The sequence below is a fragment of the Rana temporaria genome, chromosome 2 (assembly GCF_905171775.1).
Source record: "Rana temporaria chromosome 2, aRanTem1.1, whole genome shotgun sequence".
Lineage (NCBI taxonomy): Eukaryota > Metazoa > Chordata > Amphibia > Anura > Ranidae > Rana > Rana temporaria.
Window position 1 is genome coordinate 408,072,723 of NC_053490.1, and position 23,906 is coordinate 408,096,628.

General features: G+C 44.0%; 1 protein-coding gene across 2 annotated transcripts in view; it reads right to left on the minus strand.

Annotated features, from left to right (window-relative positions):
- The window catches only part of LOC120927460 (steryl-sulfatase-like), a 298,126-nt gene that overhangs the window by 212,548 nt on the left and 61,672 nt on the right, over window positions 1-23,906 (minus strand). The window contains exon 2 of one of the 2 annotated variants that reach the window (XM_040338155.1): window positions 11,849-11,983. The exons of the other annotated variant lie outside the window; for it this stretch is intronic. Coding sequence (XP_040194089.1) covers window positions 11,849-11,979 — 131 coding nt within the window. The 5' untranslated portion in view covers window positions 11,980-11,983. The remainder of the gene's footprint in view (window positions 1-11,848; window positions 11,984-23,906) is intronic. 2 annotated transcript variants of the gene reach the window in all.

The following is a 23,906-nucleotide window of genomic DNA, read 5'->3' on the forward strand; positions in this document are numbered from 1 at the left end:
CGGCCTTTTATAGTGTGGGGCGTGTACTAAACCCCCTGAGCCATAATTGGCCAAAGCCACCCTGGCTTTGGCCAATTATGGCTCTCCGTTTTTTGCAAGCTGTGATTGGCCAAGCATGCGGGTCACAGTGCATGCTTGGCCAATCATCAGCCAGCAATGCACTGCGATGCTGCAGTGAATTATGGGCTGTGAAACGTAACTCGAATTTGGCACGAACAACCCAAAACGTTCGTAATTCAACGAACGATCAAACATACAATGGTTTACAAATGCTGCTGTCCAAGGAATTTTGGGCTGAATTCAGACCTGAAACAAACCAAAAGATGAACAGCGTTTTTGTGCAAAATGCACCGGACCTGCTTCGGAGATATGTGAACTGGCTCCATTGAGAGCCAGTCAAAATCTCCTGCTATTGCGCACTGAATGCTGATGCGGGGATACCGCATCCAATTATAAATGCTGTGAACCCAGCTCAAGTCGTGCCTTAACAGTACGCTAAACGATTAATCCTATGTCTTGAATTCCATCTAAAAAATATCAGTGCGCTTCTGTAGCTTGAATTTCATAGCTGTGTTTACACAGTGTGATATCTTCTAATGCACTGCCGTCTCTTTCTGCTTTCATTTGTTGAGCTCTGCTTCTACAGTTTTGTTCCCTTTTAAACACAAGTCAAACATTTTTAGTACTGGGTGTTTGGAAAGGTCTGTGCCCCCATTTCTTCTCAGTTCCTTTATAATTTATATGTGTCAGATAGAAATCCTCATCAATAAAAACACATTTCTCATAAGATTATATTGCTGTATGTGTCCCAGATGAGATTTTCCTTTACTTCCTGTCCAGGTAACATATGTCCTTTATAAGGACAATGGCTAGCATTTAAAGCACATCTAAACCCCCCCCCCCCCCCCAAATATATATATAATTATATATTGCCGTTTACCAGTCATTAGACAGTATAGCTGCATTCTTTTCATTTTTCTGGCTAATTAAAAAAAAAATCCTACTCACCGGGGGCACTAGACAGGCATGCTCCCCCCCCCCACTGTATGCCATTGAAGTTGCATCTCTCACCCCTTCATTTAGGAAACACTCCAATATTAAAAGATCTACAGGTGGAAGTACACACTCAAGAAGCTGGATTGTAAGCTGACAATATGATTTTATATTGTAAGCTTAAGACTAGGGATGAGCTTCGTGTTCGTGTCAAACTCACGTTCGACTCGAACATCGTATGTTCGACCGTTCGTCAAAATACGAACGTTACGGGCTGTTCGCGCCAAATTCGAGTGGCGTGTGACGGCCCATAATTCACTGCAGCATCGCAGTGCATTACTGGCTGATGATTGGCCAAGCATGCACTATGACCCGCATGCTTGGCCAATCACAGCTTGCAAAAAACAGAGAGCCATAATTGGCCAAAGCCAGGGTGACTTTGACCAATTATGGCTCAGGGGGTTTAGTACACGCCCCACACTATAAAAGGCCGCCTGCAGGTCGGCCTTGTGTAGTGTGTTGCGGAGGTTGAGAGAGAAGACAGAGAGAGAGAGAGAGGGTGTCATTTTTGTAGGTAGATAGAGCAGGCAGGCTAGTCAGTTAAAGTTACAGTGTGTAGAGAATATATATGCATCCCAGGTGTTGTATATATATTTATACACTGTATAGTTTAGCTAGATCTGCTCCTCCTAATTAACTGGCAGGCAGGTGATTGTGCTAGCTGTAGCATTCGCATGTGGTGTACTGTCTGTGTCCTCTGCAGTGTGCACCTAAAGCTACGTGGTGTGTACTGCCCATGTCCTCTGCCGTGTGCACCTAAAGCTACGTGGTGTGTACTGCCTGTGTCCTCTGCAGTGTGCACCTACAGCTACGTGGTGTGTACTGCCCGTGTCCTCTGCAGTTTGCACCTAAAGCTACGTGGTGTGTACTGCCTGTGTCCTCTGCAGTGTGCACTTAAAGCGGATGTGCCATTAAAAAAAAATATTAAAAGCCAGCAGCTACAAATACTGCAGCTGCTGACTTTTAATATTAGGACACTTACCTGTCCTGGAGTCCAGCGCCGTCCGCAGCAGAGGATGAGCGATCGCTCGTCTCTCTGCTGCTCCCCCCGCCATCCTCAGTGAGGGAACCAGGAAGTGAAGCGCTCCAGCTTCACAACCCGGTTCCCTACGGCGCATGCGCGAGTCGCGCTGCGCCCGCCTATTGGCTCACACGCTGTGTGCTGGGAGCCGAGTGTTCCCAGCACACAATGGGGGACAGACGGGAAGTCGGGAAAAACCCGTCTTTTGCCTGAGACATGTGGCCGAAAGTGGGTGCAAATACCTGTCTTTAGACAGGTATCTGCACCCCCTCCCCCCTGAAAGGTGTCAAATGTGACACCGGAGGGGGGGCAGGTTCCGATCAGCGCGAGTTCCACTTTAGGGTGGAGCTCCGCTTTAAAGCTACGTGGTGTGTACTGCCTGTGTCCTCTGCAGTGTGCACCTAAAGCTATGTGGTGTGTACTGCCTGTGTCCTCTGCAGTGTGCACCTAAAGCTATGTGGTGTGTGTTCTGACCATGTCCTCTGCAGTGTGCACCTAAAGCTAAGTGGTGTGTACTGCCTGTGTCCTCTGCAGTGTGCACCTAAAGCTACGTGGAGTGTACTGCCTGTGTCCTCTGCAGTGTGCACCTAAAGATATGTGGTGTGTACTGCCTGTGTCCTCTGCAGTTTGCACCTAAAGCTACGTGGTGTGTACTGCCTGTGTCCTCTGTAGTGTGCACCTAAAGCTACGTGGTGTGTGTACTGCCCATGTCCTCTGCAGTGTGCACCTAAAGCTACGTGGTGTGTACTGCATGTGTCCTCTGCAGTGTGCGCCGAAAGCTACGTGGTGTGTACTGCCCGTGTCCTCTGCAGTTTGCACCTAAAGCTATGTGGTGTGTACTGCCTGTATCCTCTGCAGTGTGCACCTAAAGCTACGTGGTGTGTGTACTGCCTGTGTCGTCTGCAGTGTGCACTTAAAGCTACGTGATGTGTACTGCCTGTGTCCTCTGTAGTGTGCACCTAAAGCTATGTGGTGTGTACTGCCTGTGTCCTCTGCAGTGTGCACCTAAAGCTATGTGGTGTGTACTGCCTGTGTCCTCTGTAGTGTGCACCTAAAGCTATGTGGTGTGTACTGCCTGTGTCCTCTGCAGTTTGCACCTAAAGCTACGTGGTGTGTACTGCCTGTGTCCTCTGCAGTGTGCACCCAGGCTCAGGGTACTTTGTCTGGCAAAGCAGCTGCCAAGGCGGCCTCTTCCCTCTGCTCAATGGCATCAGTCACTCCTTCCCTAGCCCCACCATGTACTCCTGAGGAGTCCCCCGAACTGTTTGGCCGCAGTGTTGGGTACATGCTGCATAAGGATGCACAGCGTTTTGAAGGCTCTGATGATGGTATACAGCTTACAGCTAGAGGAAGGCACTAACGTGAGCCCAGAGAGGGGGGGTGCCCAAGAAGGACAGCAATCTGGCAGTCATGTTCCCCCAGCTGCAGCATACTGCCAGGTTTTCTACAGTGATGAGGAGGGAGGGGATTATGAGGTCACTAACTCTACGTGGGTGCCTGATAGGAGAGAGGAGGAGGAGGAGGAGGCACAGGCACATCTCCAACGATGCAGGATGCCCTCCAGGGGCCAGCTTAAGAGCAGCACACCGACTGCATCACAACGCAGAGCTACGCATGTGCAGGGCACTGCTGTCTCTCAGCGTAATTCCAAAAGTACTTTGGTGTGGGCCTTTTTTGAGACGAGTGCATCAGATCGCACCACTGCTATTTGCAACATATGTCTCAAGCGTATCTCGCGTGGCCAAAACATCACCCGCTTGGGCACCACATGCTTGACCAGACATATGTCGACCTGCCATGCAGTTCATTGGCAAGCGTACCTCAAAGACCCACACCAAAGAACAAAGCGGACCTCCTCTTGCTCCTCATCAGCTGGGATCTCCAACCCCACTATACCCTCAGTCCTCTCTGAAGCCTGCACTGATAGGACTGAAGGTGTAGAATTAGATGTGTCACAGTTAAGTACTTGCGGGCAATCTACTATCAGTACACTGATGGCAGGCAAATTTCCCTGCCCCAGCTGCTGCAGAGCCAAAATAAGTTCTCTCCCAGCCATCCACATGCCCAGCGGTTGAATGCTAGCTTAGCTAAATTGCTAGCACTTCAACTGCTGCCTTTTCAGTTGGTAGATTCTGCCCCCTTCCGTGAGTTTGTGGAATGTGTGGTACCTCAGTGGCAAGTTCCCAAACGCCACTTTTTCTCACGGAAGGCGATTCCGGCTCTCTACCAGCATGTGGAAGGCAATGTCCATGCCTCGCTGGATAGGGTGCTCAGTGGTAAGGTGCATATTACCGCTGACTCATGGTCCAGCAGGCATGGATAGGGACGTAGCCTATCTTTCACGGCACATTGGGTGACTCTGCTGGCAGCTGGGATGGACGCAGGACAAGGTACAGTAGTGTTGGAGGTTGTTCCACCACCACGCCTCCAAAATGCTACTACTGGTTGTGACACACCTCTCTCCTCCACCCCCTCCTCTTCTTCTTCCTCTGTGGTCACTTCCTGTGCTGATGTGTCCTCGGAACCAGCGGTGCTCCGTAGGCGTTCAAGGGGCTACGCAGGTATGTAGGCAAAGAGATGCCATGCGGTGCTTGAGCTGGTGTGCTTGGGGGACAGGAGTCACACTGGGTCAGAGGTTCTCTTAGCTCTGCAGGGGCAGGCTCAGAGGTGGTTGACACCACGCCAGCTTAAGCCAGGAATGGTGGTTTGCGACAATGGCAGCAACCTCCTCTCCGCCCTGCAACAGGGACAACTGACCCATGTGCCCTGTTTTGCTCATGTCCTTAACTTGGTGGTGCAGCAGTTCTTGGGCAGGTACCCGGGCTTACAGGATGTCCTGAAGCAGGCCAGGAAAGTCTGTGTGCATTTCCGACGGTCATATAATGCCAGTGCTCGGCTGGCAAACCTCCAAAAGGAATACAACCTTCCCAAGAACCGCCTAATCTGTGACATGCCCACCAGGGATGCATGCACTGTCCTGTCACCATTTGAGGAGGCCACGAGGATGGTGAGCAGTGACAGTGCATGCATCAGTGAGACTGTCCCTCTTATTCACCTGTTGGAGCACACGCTGCATGGAATAATGGACAGGGCCCTTGAGGCAAAACAGAGGGAGGAAGAGGAGGACTTCCTTACCTCTCAAGGCCCCCTTTACCCAGACAGTGTTCCTGCTTTCCCGCCTATAACACAGGAAGAGGATGAGGAGGAGGATTGTGTCAGCATGGAGGTGGAGCTTAGCACTCATCATCAGCAGCAGTTTTCAAGGGATCAATTACAGTCCCAAGGAACCCATGGACTTGTACGTGGCTGGGACGAGGTGGCTGCGGATCATGTCGTCCTCATTGACCCAGATGACTCCGAAACCGAATGCCTCAGAAAACCTACGTTGTATGACCTCCCTGATCCTGCAAAGCCGGCGCAAGGATCCTCGTATTCGTGCTATCAAGGAAAGGGATCATTACTGGCTGGCAAACCTCCTTGATCCACGTTACAAGAGTAAGGTTGCGGACCTTATCTTGCCGGCACAGAGGGAGCAGAAGATTAAACATCTTCGGGAGGCCTTGCAGAAAGGTCTGTGCAACGCGTTCCCAGATACTGGGAGGTTTGCAAAATCCTGGTCCTGGACAACGTGTTGCTGAGGCTTCGGTCAGTCACAGAAGGAGCGGTGGAGAAGGTGGCCGTATGACCGATGCGTTCAGACAATTTTTTAGTCTGCAGCCCCAAGGTATGACCGGTTCCAGCAATCATCGCCAGCGTCTGTTTTACATGGTGCGGGAATACCTAGGGGCAAGATCAATTGCATCAATTTTTGATGCAATACTTTGCAGCAGGCTCATTCCTGCACTCCAACTAGAGTATCTGTGAGGGGTTGCAGTGTTGTGGCACCAGCATCACCACCACCACCAACAAAGGCCCAATTTTTCTGCCCCTGTTCAACAGGGGCATGTGATTACAATTCTTGATCTAATATTTCACAGCAGGGCCCATTCCTGTGCCCACCAAGAGTAACTGAGGTCTTACAGAGTTGTGGCACCAGCACCACCACCACCAACAAAGGCCCAATTTTTCAGCCCCTGTTCAACAGGGGCATGTAATTACAATTCGTGATCTAATATTTCACAGCAGGGCACATTCCTGTGCCCACCAAGAGTAACTGTGAGGGCTTACAGTGTTGTGGCATCAGCGCCAGCACCAAAGGCCCAATTTTTCTACCACTGTTCAACAATGGCATGTAATTACAGTTCTTGATATACACAGCAGGGTGTTCCAGCGCCCACCAAGACTAACTGTGAGGGCTTACAGTGTTGTGGCAACACCAACACCTAGGGCCCAAATTTATGCAGAGTATATACGGCAGGCCCCTACTTTCAAACATCCAACTTACAAACGACTCCTACTTGCAAACGGAAGGAGACAACAGGAAGTGAGAGAAAATCTACCCCTAGGAAGGGGAATTCTCTTCTATAAGAGGTGTCATCTGTCCACTGATGCTTTATCACCAATCCTTGTTTCACTAAAAAAAACAAATTTTCTAAAAATCATTTGTTATTGGGACAGAAAGTGAATTGCAATCTTCTGAACAGATGCACACAGACAGCAAAACAAATGTTACAGGGGTGATAACCCTTCTCTATGTTTTCAGAAAAGCTTAAAAATAGATTTTAAAATAGACTTTAAAAAAGTACCAGTTCACAATTACAAATAGTTTCTACTTAACAAACCTACAGTCCCTGTCTTGTTTGCACCGCCTATATACTGCTGTTCAAAGTATATAGGGCCAAAGGGGCTTGTAATGACCTGGGGGGAGTTGGGGGAAACCCATGCTATTTTTCTCAATGATTTTCATCCATATTGCAGGGACCCGACATTACATTTAAGCTGCAAGCAGTTTTAAATTACTTTTTTCTTATAGTAATCTCATTGTGTGCAGGGACAGTTCTAAACACATGCCACTTCACAGGCATACTATAGACACCCAGCAGGTACGATATTTAAAGGAATTTTTTTTTCACTTTAAGCATCATTAAAATCACTGCTCCAGAAAAAACTACTGTTTCTAAAACTTTTTTTCCATTAATACATGTTCCCTGGGGCAAGACCCGGGTTCTTAAACCCTTTTTACGACAATAACTTGCATATTAGGCTTTAAAATGAGCACTTTTGAATTAGAACATTCGAGTCCCATAGACGTCAATGGGGTTATAAATGTTTGCGCGAACACTCGGTCCGTTCAAAGGTTCTGGTGCAAACTGAATGGGGGGGGGGGGGGGGTGTTCTGCTCATCCCTACTTAAGACCTTTCACTTAATGGTGCTATCACAGTTATTAATGATTTTGGTAGTTATTCATATCTGACCATTAACTGGTCAAAATCACATATTTTGTTTATATATAAATGTGCAAAACAGAAAGGTTTTTTATTGCAAAAATGCACTCTATGGAGTTAATTTACTAAAACTAGAGAGTAAGAAGCTGATTGGTTACAGTGCACAGGCTGCACCAGATTTTGAATTCTCTAGTTTTAGTAAATCAATCTCTATATCTCTTCTATAATAAATGATTCTGATCAGTCTGTTTGCCACCTTCCTAACAATGTAAAGTGAGCTATGCATGTGCAGCTCAATGTACACTTTCACCACTTGCAAGGATGAATGAACTCACGTGCATGGGAACAGACCACCTTTTCTTTTTTAATACATATCTTTACACATAATATCAATTACCTGTAAGAGCTCCAGCTTCCGTTTTAAATGTGTTTTTCTTTCCAGAATAAGTGTAGGCAATCTATGTGTAATAAAATTATTGAGTTTGCTTCATTATTCCTTACAGTTTTGCAAATCCTTTAGGAATTATCTTAAAACCGCAATATGACATTAAAGTCCACTGAGAGGTATCGGAGGTGACGTTGGCGACAGATTGCCCCTCTTTTTTACATGCTCAATTGTATTTTGGATTATGTGAGTACCCCTGTCTATTTTCTTTGAGAATTAAAATTTTTAAAACGGTATCACACCATCGATGCTTTATTTCTTTGGGGCGAGAAACTGACCAATCTGGGACGAGAACTCCAAGGAGGACCTGCCGTTGTTGGATCAGAGCCCATCGAGTGAACCATCTAATGTGGTTGGATCTATATGCTGTTACCTTACAGCAGTAAGGTAAGGGGACATCCTTACTTACCCTAAAAGGATCACTGGATACCCATTTTCCTCTCACTCCATATTGCGGACCTACACTTGCACTTTTGCTTTCTTGGACTTTTGAAATTTTACTTATATTTTTTGCTAATATTTTTTAAACTTTGTTGATGGACTGTTTATCACCAGTATAGGAGTGTCACTTAGCACAGTTACCTGGGATTTTTTTTTTTTTTTTTTTTGCACCATTACTTATAGTGTATTTCATCACATTAAGAGGAACCTGTGTAGTTATATGATTTGCACCATTACTGTTATTGTTCACTGATCATTTATATTTATTTTTATGCTGATGCCATTTGGGCTATATTGCTCCTCATTTCAATTACACCTACTTTCATTCCCCTCCCCCACCTGTTTATTCACTTATCCATTCACCACTGATTAGCGCAGCACTACCCTCCCCATTTTCAAAAGCCATGGCAATGTGTTCAGTTTTACAACAAAATGTAGTAAATTAGCTGTGGCAAGTGGTACCACATTCATCTCTGCTTTAGGCTCAAACTTGAATTAAAAACTGACAATCCAGAAGTTAACCTTAAATTGTTCAGCTGCTGATTCTCTTTGAAATCCTGTTTTATATTCATAAAAGCTTTTTAACAAAAATACTTTTCTTTACTGGTTTCCACCATGGTAATTTTGTTCCTACGATACTTTCAAAAATGTTCCTAGTTGTATACTTTTCATAAGAAAGGACACTTGTGCAGTGGTTATCTTGCTCTCTTTACACAATGGGGTGGATTTACTAATAAAGTAAATGTTAACTGTGTAGTTGTGTTCACTTTGAATATCCAATCATATGCAAGGAAAAGACCAGGACCTTTTTAGGACATTAATGAGTATTTGGAGTGAGCACAGCTTTACCTTAACCCCCTGAGCGATATTCCCGAGTCTGGCTCGGGGTGGAATTTCAGGACCAAAAGCTAACCCCGGGATCGGGAATCAGGGAATTACTTACCTTGTCCCTGGATCCTGCGATGCCTCCCCGCTGTGTGATCAAGCTGTGTCCTCGCTCGATTCACACAGTGCCCGTGTGCTGCCGAGCTCCGTTCCCTACGATGTTACGACACACGGGGCGGAGATTGGCACCAGATTTAAAAAAATAAATAAGTACAATACATACAGTATACTGTAATCTTATAGATTACAGTACTGCATGAAAAAAATACACACCCCCTTTGTCCCTAGTGGTTTGCCCAGTGTCCTGCATGCACTTTTATATAATAAAAACTGTTCTGCCTGGAAACTGGAGATTGTCCATAGCAACCAAAAAGTGTCTCTTTATGTCAAAAGTGGTTTTAGACCAGAGATATTAAATTAGAATCACTTGCAGAATTGAGAGATAGTGATTTGTGGGAAAATTCGTCATCAAAAAATTAAAAGTAATAATGCCCATTGAAAACGTCAGATTTGACAAAACTGGTCAGGGCGGTGCTACGTATTGTCGTCACCACGACCCTATACGACCCCAGAAGAACGGGTGTACGTCTATTTTCTCAGCTTATGCCAGCTTTTTAACTTTTTTAACTTTTATGTGCTTTATCGTTTGTTTTATTGTACAATAAATGCTCCAATCTTTTTGTCAGATAACACACTATTGTAGTTTTTTCTCACCCCTTTTTTCCATGTATAGGATTTACTCCCTTGGAGAGAGGGATACTCACTTTTTCCATTTGGAAACTCTATGAGTGGAGACGAGGAGGACTACAGGAGTCAGATGATCTCGGCATTTTGGAGGAGTACCAAGACCCCGCAGAGGTTCATCTGCAAGCTTTTATGACCTTGCCTTAGGAAGGTCCACCTTATCTGGTAAGGTTCCAGCTTTCACCTGTGTGTTTTGCATGAGGAGGAATACATCTTGGTGGTGGTGAACAGCCTTTTCATCTCCTTCTTTCCTCAGTTTTGATGTACATGGATTCTCCTTTGTGGAACTGGAATTTTCCTTCTTCTTTGTAGACACATTGGATTATTTATCATTATTATTATTATTATTTTTTATTCAATATATTTTATTATAAATAGTTTCACCTTTATTCATGCATGAACATTTGCTAGTTTCATTTACAGATATTTGTTTCACACAGAAGGGTTCTGTGTGATGGTTTGCATCTCAATTTTATATTTTGCGTTTATATACAGTGTCCTTCACTATATGATATTCATTTTTATCGTAGTCACATGCACTTGTTTATACCTACTTTTATCATAATATTTAATTTCTTTTTTTCCATTACATATTTTCAATAAGTACTTGGATCTGTATACATATACCTTAAATGCTATTTCTAGCGCGACTATTTCCTTTGCACAGTTGTTTCCACATGATTATCACATGTTTTATGTCGCAGTTTATTGTTCATTTAGTTTAATATTGTCATATAACCATTAGCGCAGTATTTACCCTTATCCTTACTAATAATTTGTATTATTATTATATTATTTGTTATCATTATTTATTATATAACAATTTATGATTTTGTGTTTCAAATTTTATTATACCCGGGATGTCTACTAGACTCTTGTTTGGACAGATTTAAGTGAGTTATTACTAAGAATTGCAGGCCTACAATATAAAACGCCAAATTTTCATGCAAAATAATGGTAACGCTTTCAGCACCTAAAATCTGAAATAATCATACCGCCAGGGAGGTTAAGCACTAATATTTATATGCAAAGTGAACATTTACTTTAGATGAACAGCTTATTCTTATTTAGTAAATCAACCCACACATGTTTTCATTCCACATGAGGCAGCTATTGAGCTGTGCAGGTACTTTGCTGCTAAGCTCCTTTGTGACTAAGAAGTGCAGGTAGAGGAGATCCTCGCCTGTCTACACAAACTCTAAGGCCCCATACACACGAGAGAATTTATCCGCGGATACGGTCCAGCGGACCGTTTCCACGGATAAATCCTCTCAAAGATTTCCGCAGATTTCTATGCGATGGAGTGTACTCACCATCGCATTGAAATCCGCGCGGAAATCCTCTGGCGATGACGTGTCGCGCCGTCGCCACGATTATGACGCGGCGACGGGCTCGACGCTGTCATATAAGGAATTCCACGCATGCGTCAAATCATTACGACGCGTGCGGGGAATCCCTTTGGACGGATGGATCCGGTGAGTCTGTACAGACGAGCAGATCCATCCGTTGGGATGGATTCCAGCAGATGGATTTGTTGTGCATGTCAGCAAATATCCGATCTGCTGGAATCCATCCCAGGGGAGATTTATCCGCGGAAAAAGATCCGCTGGCGTGTACACACCATAGGATCTATCCGCAGAAACCCATTTGCTGGGATTTATCTGCGGATGGATTCTATGGTGTGTACGGGGCCTTACACGTGATCTCAAAATACACATTTATTTTTCTAATTGTTTTGTTCTCATGCATGACCATGTTCAAGTCTCTTAACCTCCCCCATGAATGATACTTTAAAAACTAGAAAAGGTTAAGACTCTTTACTGTCATAAAGTTCTCCATCAAGAAGAAAATTCACATATATTACTAAAAATATCTTTGACTTTTTTTTTTTTTAACAAACAACAAGGTAATTAAGAAGAAAGCATGTTTCAAACCTGAGCGTGTTGTTCCCATAACATCCTATATCTCCAATGCCAATGTCATCAACCATTATGAGAATAAAGTTGGGCAATGATTTTGCAGTGCAGACACTGAACAAAGATGTCATTAGTGTCAAAATCTTCATATTGCTACACAAAAAAGGTAAAGCATAGTAAAAGTGAGCAAAATGTGAAACAAAGCAATACAAACACATCAAATGAATGAATGGTAGAAAGTTTCTTAGTACTTTATTGCACAGTAATCTGATTATTCTTATGCTTATTTTCCACTACATCTATGATAACATTTTCTTTTTGAAGAAAAAAAATTGCAATATTATGCAAAAAGAAAAAAATAGGGATACAGATGAAGAAAAAAAAAATCAGCATGACAATTGAGAACTAATATAACAAAACAGCGTGCTTCCATTGGCTAACAAAAATATACTAAGAATGTGAAAGCTGAAGGAAAGAATAACAAAATATGAATTATACATAATTTTGTTTTTAGTTTTCTTGTGCTCATCCATAAATTTAGCCCAAGAGAACTTCCCAGAACTCTTGTTTTTAGGCTTACCTAAAGTTGCTTGTTATGCAGTACTGTAACTTTTTCTCTTTCAAAACAGATTTTTGCTGCTTGTGTTTGTAAAATAATGCTTTAAGGGAGAATGAATGATAAAATATAATGATGATAGGATGTGTAAAAAAAATAGCGTGACCCTACTGAGATTCAGAACTGTTTAGTGTTCTTTGGGAATTGCCTTTTTTTATTAACTGACTCTGCTGGTCAGGTTTCATTCCAATGGTCAACTATAGTGTAGAGTGCAAGAAAACCAGATCCCCTTTTTGCCAAATACTTGTACTGATTAATAAATGGTAAAGGCACCACTAAGAGGCTGGTTTCAAGCTTTGTGCACCCAAAATAGAATTTATAATATTTTTGCATTTTAGGATGTCACCAACTAAAGGGTTACCTGGGTATCGTCTGATACAGAGCAAAAGTCATCTTTAAAAGCATAATTTATTTGTACTAAATAAATTGTATGAGGGCCGGTCAAGTCAAACTGGGACTTTTGAGTTTATATATTAAAAGAACAAATTTCAAGGAGTGGAGCCTGCATTTATTTTTCGACTCACCTGCTACATGTATACACTTATCCCAGAGCTAATGCCTGAAAAGTTTCAGCATAGAAAGATTTGACTATATACCTGAACCATCCTAGGACAGCCATTTCCTTTACTTCCTTTCCAGGTAACATATGTCAGATAGATCAAATAAATCTCCTTTATAAGGACAGATGGCTAGCATTTAAAGCATGTCTAAACCCAAAAACAAAATATAATCTTCTGCTCTCCAGGTAGGTATGGCAAAGGAGGTTCTATCAGAATTAAAATATTCTTTTAAATATCAATGGGAGGCTAATAAATATTCATATTTAGATATTACTCTCACGTCTCCCTCGACACAGACCTATGAGGCCAACTATAAAGCTCTGTTACATGTTCTCGCAAAGGATTTGTCCCACACAGAGATCCCAATAATAATGAGTCAGTGAGCGCTGAAGGGGCAGAGCACAGAGTAGCGCCTAAAAGTCACCATTCTGTGCTCAGAGCGTACCCAAGAACTGAGGATCAGCAGTCTTTGATCACTCAGTTCTTGATGTAAAGCTGATGGGGGAAAGCTGCAGCTTTGGATCAATGCTGTAGCCATTTAAGTATAAATGTTTGTTATTTTTGCTTATCACTTCTCTTTTAATTAGGTGTTAAAGTGGAGGTCCATGCAAAAACTAAAATCCCTGCATCTATAGCCATCAGCATTCTAACACTAACCTCTCTAGCCCTGTAAAGAAAAAAACGAGTATGCATACCTTTTTTTTAAAGCCGCTTTGACCCAATCTCCAGCGGCGGAATCTCTGATCCCACGCTGAGCTGTCAGCCATAGCTTCGCGGGTGAAGGACACCCATCAATGTAAACGTCATAGGAAGTCTAAGGGTGACGTCACTTCTCATTAATTTCACTGCCGTTGTCGGCCATGTCCTTTGCAGAGCTTCCGTTGCTGGAGATCGATTTGGATCGGGTTCAAAAGAGGTTTATTTACACTCTTTTTTTCTTTAAAGGGCTAGATAGGTTAGTGTTAGATTGGTGGTATCTATAGTATCTATAGATTCAGGGATTTTAGTTTTTGCATGGACTTTCACTTTAAGTTGGAAAAAAAAAGTCTTATTGAAAAAGATGTTTGTCTTCTCACTTTGCTGAAACCTTGGTTAGCATCAGATCATAGAAGAAACTTATGATACGCACTAAGAGCCCTTAAACACTTAGGGGCAGATCCACAGAGAGAGTACGCCGACGTATCTACTGATACGCCGGCGTACTTTCAAATTTCCTGCGTCGTATCGTTGTTTTGAATCCTCATCGTCTTCGTACGCCTTCGGATCTAAGATGCAATTCTTCGGCGTCCGCCGGGTGGCGTTCCTGTCGTTTTCCGCGTCAAGTATGCAAATTTGCTATTTCCGACTATCCACGAACGTACGAGTCGCCGTCGCATTCTTTTACGTAGTCTCTAGTCGGCTTTTTCCGGTGTATAGTTAAAGCTGCTGTTTCGTGGCGTATAGTTAGACCTGCTATGTTAAGTATGGCCGTCGTTCCCGCGTTTGAAAAACTCACCTCAAAATGGTTTTTGGAGCAGTTTTTTAGTCACATTTGTTTAAAAAGCACACCGGAAATGTCCAAAAAGCACCTGAAAGGCGCAGCAAAAGCTCTCAGCATTTATGGAGCAGTTAAGAAGTGCCTCAGTGTCAAAGGGCTCTAACAGGTCTGCATTGGTGCAACTACAATAAATGTACAAAGATAAAGTGAACAATCATGATTACTGGCTGCTGCATTGATAATTCAAGCAAAAATATTTTTATTTTGCGTGTCAGCAGGGCATAACTGTCAGCACTCCTTTTTGTTACGTATGAAAAGCTGCCAGTATAGCAACATATATAGATGTTTGACTGGAGCTGTTTTAAGCTGAATAATTATATAAATGACCTTTTATAGGCCTCAAGTGAATGCCAGGAATGTGTGAATCACAGAAGTGAATGAACTTATTTTTAGAAATATTTTGGCACTATATGTATTTCACTTTCATACTTCGCTATTTGGCTGTAGTTTTGCTTTAATGGCAAAATTAAATGTCATTTACAGTGTATGTCATTTCTAAGAGTTCAAGGGCTGCAGTAAAAAAATAAAAAAAAACTCTTCTTATCTCTGGTTACAACATCACTATGTGCAGAGAAAGCAGGACATGAATATAATCACATCATTTGAGCGGCAATAAAAAGAAGACATGGTACTGCATGTGTTATAATGTACTGATGTATAATGAAAATACTTAATGGTGTTGTCAGATGCATATGGCTAGTTTAACCTTTCACTTTTATTTCCTGCATACATGAACAAGGAAATTGATGTGAAAATCAATACTGGCATTAAAAAAATATCTCTGCTGATGCACACAGTTGCAGCATGCCTTGATAATTTATTTACGTATACAGTTCTTTAGCTTCACAAGGTCGGTTAATTTAAAATTGGTAAAGAAAATGTACAGCTCAGTAGTGAGGGCATGAGTAGACATGAGTAGCCTTGTTATTGAAATGTCTTGTTACTGTGCCTGCAACTGCTGGTAGTGACACAATTTACTGCTCAAGTACAGAAAATTATGTTACAGGCATTTTCTAACAGTAAGAATATTGGAAGCGTATATATATATATATATATATATATATATATATATATATATATATATATATATATATATATATATATATATATATATATATATATATATATATATATATATACACACACTGCTCAAAAAAATTAAAAGGAACACTTTTGAATCAGAACTCCTGGGATATTGATCTCGTCAGTTAAGTAGCAGAGGGGAAGGGGTGTATACAGAGGGGGTGTTAATTTCAATTAACAGCAAACCAGCTGAAACTGATTAACAAAAGTTGCACTAGATGGGCAACAATGAGACGACCTCAAAACAGGAATGTTTTTTCAGGTGGAGGTGTCTGAATTTTTTTTCCTTACTCATCCTTTCTGACTGTTCTTCACTAGTTTTGCATTTGGCTATGGTCAGTGTCACTACTGGTAGTACAAGGTGATACTTGGACCCTACAAAGGTTGCACAGGCAGTCCAACTCCTCCAGAATGGCACATACGTGTCATTGCCAGAAAGTTTGCCGTGTCCCCTAGCACAGTCTCAAGAGCATGGAGGAGATTCCAGGAGACAGGCAGTTACTCTAGGAGAGCTGGACAGTGCCGTAGAAGGTCCTTAACCCATCAGCAGGACCTGTATCTTCTCCTTTGTGCAAGGAGGAACAGGATGAGCACTGCCAGAGCCCTACAAAATGACCTCCAGCAGGCCACTGGTGTGAATGTCTGACCAAACAATCAGAAACAGATTTCATGGGGGTGGCCCGACGTCCTCTAGTGTGCTCTGTGCTCACTGCCGGACACTGTGGAGCTCGATTGGCATTTTCCATTGAACACCAGAATTGTCAGGTCCGCCACTGGTGCGCCATGCTTTTCACAGATGAGAGCAGGTTCACCCTCAGCATATGTGACAGACATGAAAGGGTCTGGAAAAGCCGCAGAGAACTTTATGCTGCCTGTAAAATCGAGCAGCATGACTGGTTTGGTGGTGGGTCAGTGGTGGTCTGGGAAGGCATATCCATGGAGGGACGCACAGACCTCTACAGGCTACACAATGGCACCCTGACTGCCATTAGGTATTGGCATGAAATCCTTGGACCCAATTTCAGACTCTACACTGGTGCAGTGGGTCCTGGGTTCCTCCTAGTGCACAACAATGCCCGGCCTCATGTGGCGAGAATATACAGCCAGTTCCTGGAGGATGAAGAAATGTATACCATTGATTGGCCCCAACACTCACCTGACCTAAATCTAAAAGAACACCCCTGGGACATTATGTTTTGGTCCATCTGGTGCCACCAGGTTGCACCTCAGCCTGTTCAGGAGCTCAGTGATGCTCTGGTCCAGATCTGGGAGGAAATACCCCAGGACACCATCCATTGTCTCATTAGGAGCATGCCCTGATGTTGTCAGGCATGCATACAAGCACTTGGGGGCCATACAAACTACTGAGGACCATTTTGTTTTGTTGCAATGAAATTTCAACAAAATGGACAAGCTTGCGGCATTATTTTTTCTTACTTTGATTTTCGGGGTTTCTTTGAATACTTTTTTGAGCAGTATATATATATATATATATATATATATATATATATATATTGTGACTGGAAGTCAGGTAAATCTGTGGGTATTGTCACAGACGGGACATACATGTATGCCTTGTTTAGACAATACACCAATTGTTATTAGGCGTCGGCTGCAAAAGTAGCCAGAAAAGGTCTAAGGGCGTTGGAAAACTTCAGCTGTTCAGAATGAGACAGTTAAGGCCTCTAAGTAATCCAGAGGATTACCACTGATTTGCTGCATCCTGAGGCTTTGTGAGTAAGGAGAGCAGTAGCTGAAAGTCTTCTGAGGAGGTGAGGTGGTCATTGATTTTTATGTGTGATAAAAATCAAAAAGAGAACGTTTTTCTGCTGTATGACCAGCAGTGTCTGCCCAGCACTAGGCTGTGCCAGACTCCCTAGATAGGTTCCTGTGCGGTTAAGGTAGACGCCCCAAGTGGCCAGGGTTTATTTTATGTTTGTTTATGCTGTTTGGATGCTTGCACTTGTTTCCAGCAAGATGGAAGAATAAACCAAAATCTTTGTTTTCAACCATCTTCGACTGCCTGTCTGTATAAATTCAGTGTGTAGTGAACCCATCCAGGGGGGTCACACACCCCGCTACCGAGCTAACCCCTTACACATGGTGGAGAATACGGGCAGTTAAAGTAAACCCAAAATGGAGGAGATACTGAAACAGCTGGCTATAGCAAATGCAAATCAACAGCAGACGAATGCAGGTTTGCAGCGGAGCCTTGCAGCTCAACAACAGGCTCACGCAGCTCAACAACAGGCTCACCAAGAGAGCATGGCAGCTCAACAACAGGTTTACCAAGAGAGCATGGCAGCTCAACAACAGGCTCAGGCAGCTCAACAACAGGCTCACGCAGCTCAACAACAGGCTCACCAAGAGAGCATGGCAGCTCAACAACAGGCTCACCGAGAGAGCATTGCAGGCTTGGAACAGAGACACCAGCAGAAAATGGAGGCCATCGTGAAACAGCTTCAGAGACAGCAGACTGAGGCTGGGAGTCAGGCCAGTAACATACCGACTTTTCGGGTACGACACTTATTGCCAAAGATGACTGCAGATGAGGACCCTGAGATGTTTCTGACCATGTTTGAGAGAGCAGCAGAAAGAGAGAGTTGGCCTAAAGAACAGTGGGCTGGACTAGTGGCCCCCTATTATCTGGAGAAGCCCAAAAGGCATATTTTGATTTGGAGCTTGTAGATGCAAAAAACTATGATCGATTAAAAGAGGAAATATTGGCACGTTTCGGTGTAACCCTGGATGTCCGTGCTCAGCGGGTCCACAATTGGAGTTATCAGCAGAGGAAGCCACCTCGGTCGCAGATGTATGATCTCATCCATTTGGCTAGGAAATGGCTGCAGCCAGAAACTCTGTCCGGACCAAAAATTTTGGAGCGAGTAGTCATGGACAAATTTCTTAGGTCTCTTCCTAACACCCTGCAGAAATGGGTGAACCATGGTGGTCCAGAAACCGCAGACAAACTTGTAGACCTGGTCGAAAGGTACCTAACAACAGAGAATTTGTCCTCTTCCACCAGAGACGCACAGACTTTTCACCCCAAGATCAGACCCTCCCCACCTATAGGTAAGACTGCATCAAGGGATGGGGGTGGAGAGAGGTACCAAGGAGCAACTAGAGGAATTATCGGGACTACTGCTGATGTTTGGCGAGAGCGGCCTGGAAGACCCATCCCACAGGAGAGGACCAGAAGGTTGATTTGTTACTGTTGCCGGGAAGAGGGACATGTAGCAGCGGTTTGCCCAGCGGGTGATGAACCCATGCAGTGTGACTTTCTGATAGAGAGACGTCCCTTTTTGCAACCACATGCACTGCAGTAAAGGGAAATGAGAAACCTTTATATAGAATGTGCTTAGATGGTAAAAATGTTGTGGTATTGTTGGATTCAGGTAGCCTGGTCACCTTAGTGAAAAGTGATCTAGTGGTGGGAAAAACCTTACATCCTAGGAAAATGGCTGTAGTTTGTGTACATGGGGACACTCGAGAATATCCGGTGACTACGGTTTCCTTTTGAAACCTCCCTCGGTAACTTGTGTCACCAGGTGGGTTTAGTTCCCAAACTGCCACATGACACCATTGTGGGAAGGGATTTCCCAAAATTCTGGGAACTCTGGGACTGCCCAGATTCCCCAGTAGGTGGTTCTTCTGAGTCTGAACCATCTACTCCAGAAACCTCTAACTGTGAGGATTCTCCTGAGTTTCCATTCTCAGTATTAGCAGGGGAAACACCAGTCCCTAGGGAGGAGCCTGCTACCTCAGAAGAGGAACAGCGGCCGATAGGGTTTGATGACCTCGAGGTGCACAGAGAAAATGGGAGAATGTATAGGAGAATGTAGTGAAGATAGATGGCGTGTTAGTTAACCCGGACGAAAGGGTTGCCCTCCCTTACTTCATTATTGAAAGGGACCTGTTATATAGAGTGTCACAGAGGATAGAGGACACCATTGAACAACTGGTAGTGCCTAAACCCTTTCCGCAAGATGGTTTTGGAACTGGCCCATGGGCACATTCTTGGGGGACATTTGGGAGCAGAAAAAATCCGGGAGAGGATCACCCAGAGGTTTTATTGGCCTGGGATCACTAAAGAAGTGGAATTGTACTGCTCTTCCTGTCCAGTGTGTCAGATTACTGCACCCATGCCACATTTCCGCAGTCCGTTGGTACCCCTGCCCATTATTGAGGTCCCTTTTGAGAGGATCGCCATGGACTTGGTTGGTCCCTTACTGAAGTCCACTAGAGGGCACCAGCACATCTTGGTAATAATGGACTATTCCACCCGTTACCCAGAAGCGATTCCTCTCCGAAACACCTCTGCTAAAACCATTGCCAAAGAGTTGTTTCAGGTTTTCAGCCGTGTGGGTCTTCCTAAGGAAGTCCTAACTGACCAGGGCACCCCGTTTATGTCTAGGGTGACTAAAGAACTTTGTAAACTCCTGAAAGTGACCCAATTACGTACATCAGTATATCACCCTCAAACAGACGGGTTAGTGAAAAGGTTTGATAAAACCTTAAAACAAATGTTGAGGAAGGTGGTGGATAAAGACGGAAAGAATTGGGATTATCTGCTCCCTTATCTGATGTTTGCAATAAGAGAGATTCCCCAATCGTCCACAGGGTTCTCTCCGTTTGAGCTACTGTATGGGAGGCCCCCCCGGGGCCTACTGGACATTGCCAGGGAAACATGGGAGAGTGAGAGTTCCCCTCATCGAAGTGTGATTGAACATGTGGCCCAAATGCAAGATAGAATTGCCCAAGTGATGCCGATTGTGAAGGAACATTTAGCCCAAGCCCAATTGGCTCAACAAAGGATTTACAATCGTGGGGCCCAGGTCAGTTCCTTTGCACCTGATGATAGGGTATTGGTGCTGGTCCCCACGGTCGAAAGTAAATTCCTAGCCAAATGGCAGGGTCCATATGAAGTGTTGGAAAAATGGGAGTGGTAAATTATAAAATTAGCCAACCGGGAAGACGAAAACCTGAGCAGCTCTATCACGTGAATTTGCTGAAACCATGGAAGGATAGAGAGTCATTGGTCGCTAAGACTTCCCGATTTTCTGCTCCATTTAACCTGGCTGTCCCTGAAGTTGGGATAGCGAAGACTCTATCCAAAACTCAGAAACAGGAGGTTAAAGAATTTGTGCTCCGTAATAAGGAGAATTTTTCAGACCTGCCAGGTTGGGTCTCCGGTGTTGAACATGACATTATCACCACACCAGGGGATAAGGTCAAGTTGAAGCTTTATAGAATTCCAGAAGCCCGGCGAGAGGCAATTCGCCAGGAAGTAAAAAAAATGCTTGAGCTGGGGGTGATAGAAGAGTCAAATAGTGATTGGTCCAGTCCCATTGTCTTAGTGCCCAAACCAGATGGAAGTTGGTGGTTTTGTAATGACTTTTGCCACCTGAATAAAATCACTAAGTTTAACACCTATCCTATGCCCAGCATATATGAACTGATTGATCGCCTTGGCACTGCCCAGTACATGACAACGTTAGACCTGACCAAGGGTTATTAGCAAATTCCTCTCTCAGAGGTGGCCAGCGAAAAAACAGCATTTGTAACTCCAGACGGATCTTTCCAATATCGGAGGATGCCTTTTGGGTTACAGAATGCTCCCGCCACATTTCAACGCACCATGGATAAGACCCTTCGGCCTCATCGAGCCTATGGCCTATGCTGCTGCATACCTCGATGACGCTGTCATCCACAGTGAGAATTGGGAATCACACTTGCCAAAAGTTCAGGCTGTGTTGGATTCCATCTGGAAAGCCGGGTTTACAGCCAATCCAAAAAAATGTACCCTTGGGCTAGAAGAGGTGAAGTATCTGAGGTATACCATTGGAAGAGGTCTAATCAAGCCCCAAATAAACAAATGAGGCTATTCAGGATTGGCCCTGTCCCACCAACAAGAAACAGGGCTATTATCGCCGCTTTATCCCCCATTTTGCCTCACAGACTGCTCCCCTGACCAATTTGACCAAAGGGAAGGAGTCTGTAATGACTAAATGGACTCCCAAAGCAGAAACAGCTTTTCAGGCTTTGAAACAGGCCTTATGTAGTCAGACAGTTTTAAATTCGCCTGATTTTTCACGGGACTTTGTGGTTCAGACAGATGCGTCAAATGTGGGCTTAGGAGCTGTACTGTCTCAGATTATCAAGGGGGAGGAACACCCTGTTATGTACCTCAGCCGAAAGTTGAAGGCCCATGAGGAGAATTATGTCACCATTAAGAAAGAATGTTTGGCGGTGAAATGGGCTTTGGATTCTCTCCGGTACTACCTCATGGGTAGACAGTTTGAACTGGTGACGGATCATGCCCCATTGAAGTGGATGGCACAGAACAAAGAGACCAATATGAGAATAAATAGGTGGTTCCTGGCCCTCCAGGAATTTAGTTTTGTGGTAACGCATCGCCCCGTTGCTAAAATGGGGAATGCAGATGGGTTGTCCCGAGTGCATGCCTGCCTGGCAATCTGTGTCCCAACCCTAGGGTTAAAACAAGAGGGGGGGTATGTGACAGGAAGTCAGGTAAATCTGTGGGTGTTCTCACAGACGGGACATACATTTCTGCCTTGTTTAGACAATACACCAATTGTTATTAGGCGTTGGCTGCAAAAGTAGCCAGACAAGGTTTAAGGGCGTTGGAAAACTTCAGCTGTTCAGAATGAGGCAATTAAGGCCTATATAAGTAATCCAGAGGATTACCACTGATTTGCTGCATCCTGAGGCTTTGTGAGTATGGAGAGCAGTAGCTGAAAGTCTTCTGAGGAGGTGAGGTGGTCATTGATTTTTCTGTGTGATAAAAATCAAAAAGAGACTATTGTTTTTCTGCTGTATGACCAGCATTGTCTGCCCAGCACTAGGCTGTGCCAGTTTACCTAGATAGGTTCCTGTGTGGTGAAGGTAGACGCCCCAAGTGGCCAGGGTTTATTTTATGTTTGATTTTGTTTATGCTTTTTGGATGCTTGCACTTGTTTCCAGCAAGATGGAAGAATAAACCAAAATCTTTGTTTTCAACCGTCTTCGACTGCCTGTCTGTATAACGCCTGATCATGTTTGTTTTCCTTGGGACCAAGCTGACGATTGCTCACGCTTGGAAGCAACCCACGGTGTCTTTTCTCTTGGTCAAAAGGAAGATATCATGGATCATGGCCCAGGAGAAAACAGTTAGCATCCTATTGGATACTGCTGACAAAGATGACGCCATCTGGGAACCATGGACCAGATACTTATCTCAGACTTCTGCTATTCCTTGCTGACTCGGGTTCGGGTAGATGAGCGAGTTCCACACCATCTAATATTACGCTTGTTTTTTTTTTCTCTTATTCTCTCCTTCTTTTCCTCTCTCTTTCTTTTCCACTTCTTCTACCTGCTTACATATAGGTACGTTTGCAGGTATTCCCCTCTGGGACACATTTTCTGTTTTGCTCCACTGTGTTCTAGACCGACTGTTTCATCGGCCGTTAACAGTTGAAACGCCTCTTGGCTTTTTTTTGCCTGATACCGCCTGCTCATTGGACATCCAAATGTATGTACTTTGTCCACCAATAATAGTTCACCCAAATGCCTTACCGAAGCAGTTCAATTAGTTATTGCAATAGTTGCACAGTTGTTCTTTTTTATTTATCTTTGCAATTTATTATATATCTATCTCTATCTTGGTTCCTCCTGCCTGTGGCAGGTTTTTGTACCCATTACTGTACTTGGGGGGAGATGGACCCCGCCTGCCTGGCACAGCTAGATCCCGTGAGGGGTGCTGGGGATGGCGGGTTCCTTCCTCCCTCGTGAGTTTGGAACTTCCGCAATATCTTGCTGAGATAAATCTGCTCATTCTTATTTTCAATATGTAATGTGTCTTTTGACTCATTGCTTTGTCTGATGTTAACAGTTGGCTCTACCTGTAACATTGTCAATATATTTTTTTTCCTGATTATTAATAAAAAAACGATTGAAAGTAAAAACCTAATACTGGGGAATGCAGTCCACCTGCATAATATCAGTGTGTGTGCGCTTCAGATTTGACACATCAGCCAGATGCATCTGTTCCAAGCGAACAGCAACTAGAACCCAGAGATTACGTTGCCGCTAACTGCCAATCATGGAGTGGCATATATGTCACGCACTGCACTCATAGCGACAGGGCAATGGGAGGAGGCCTACGTGCAGGGCTGCCGCCGGCACGGAAACCCATGGCGGAAGGCCGGCATCTCATTAAGTATATGACAGTACTGAAGGAAGTGTAAGAGTGTAGGAGCTTGACTAGGAAAGGTGATAAAT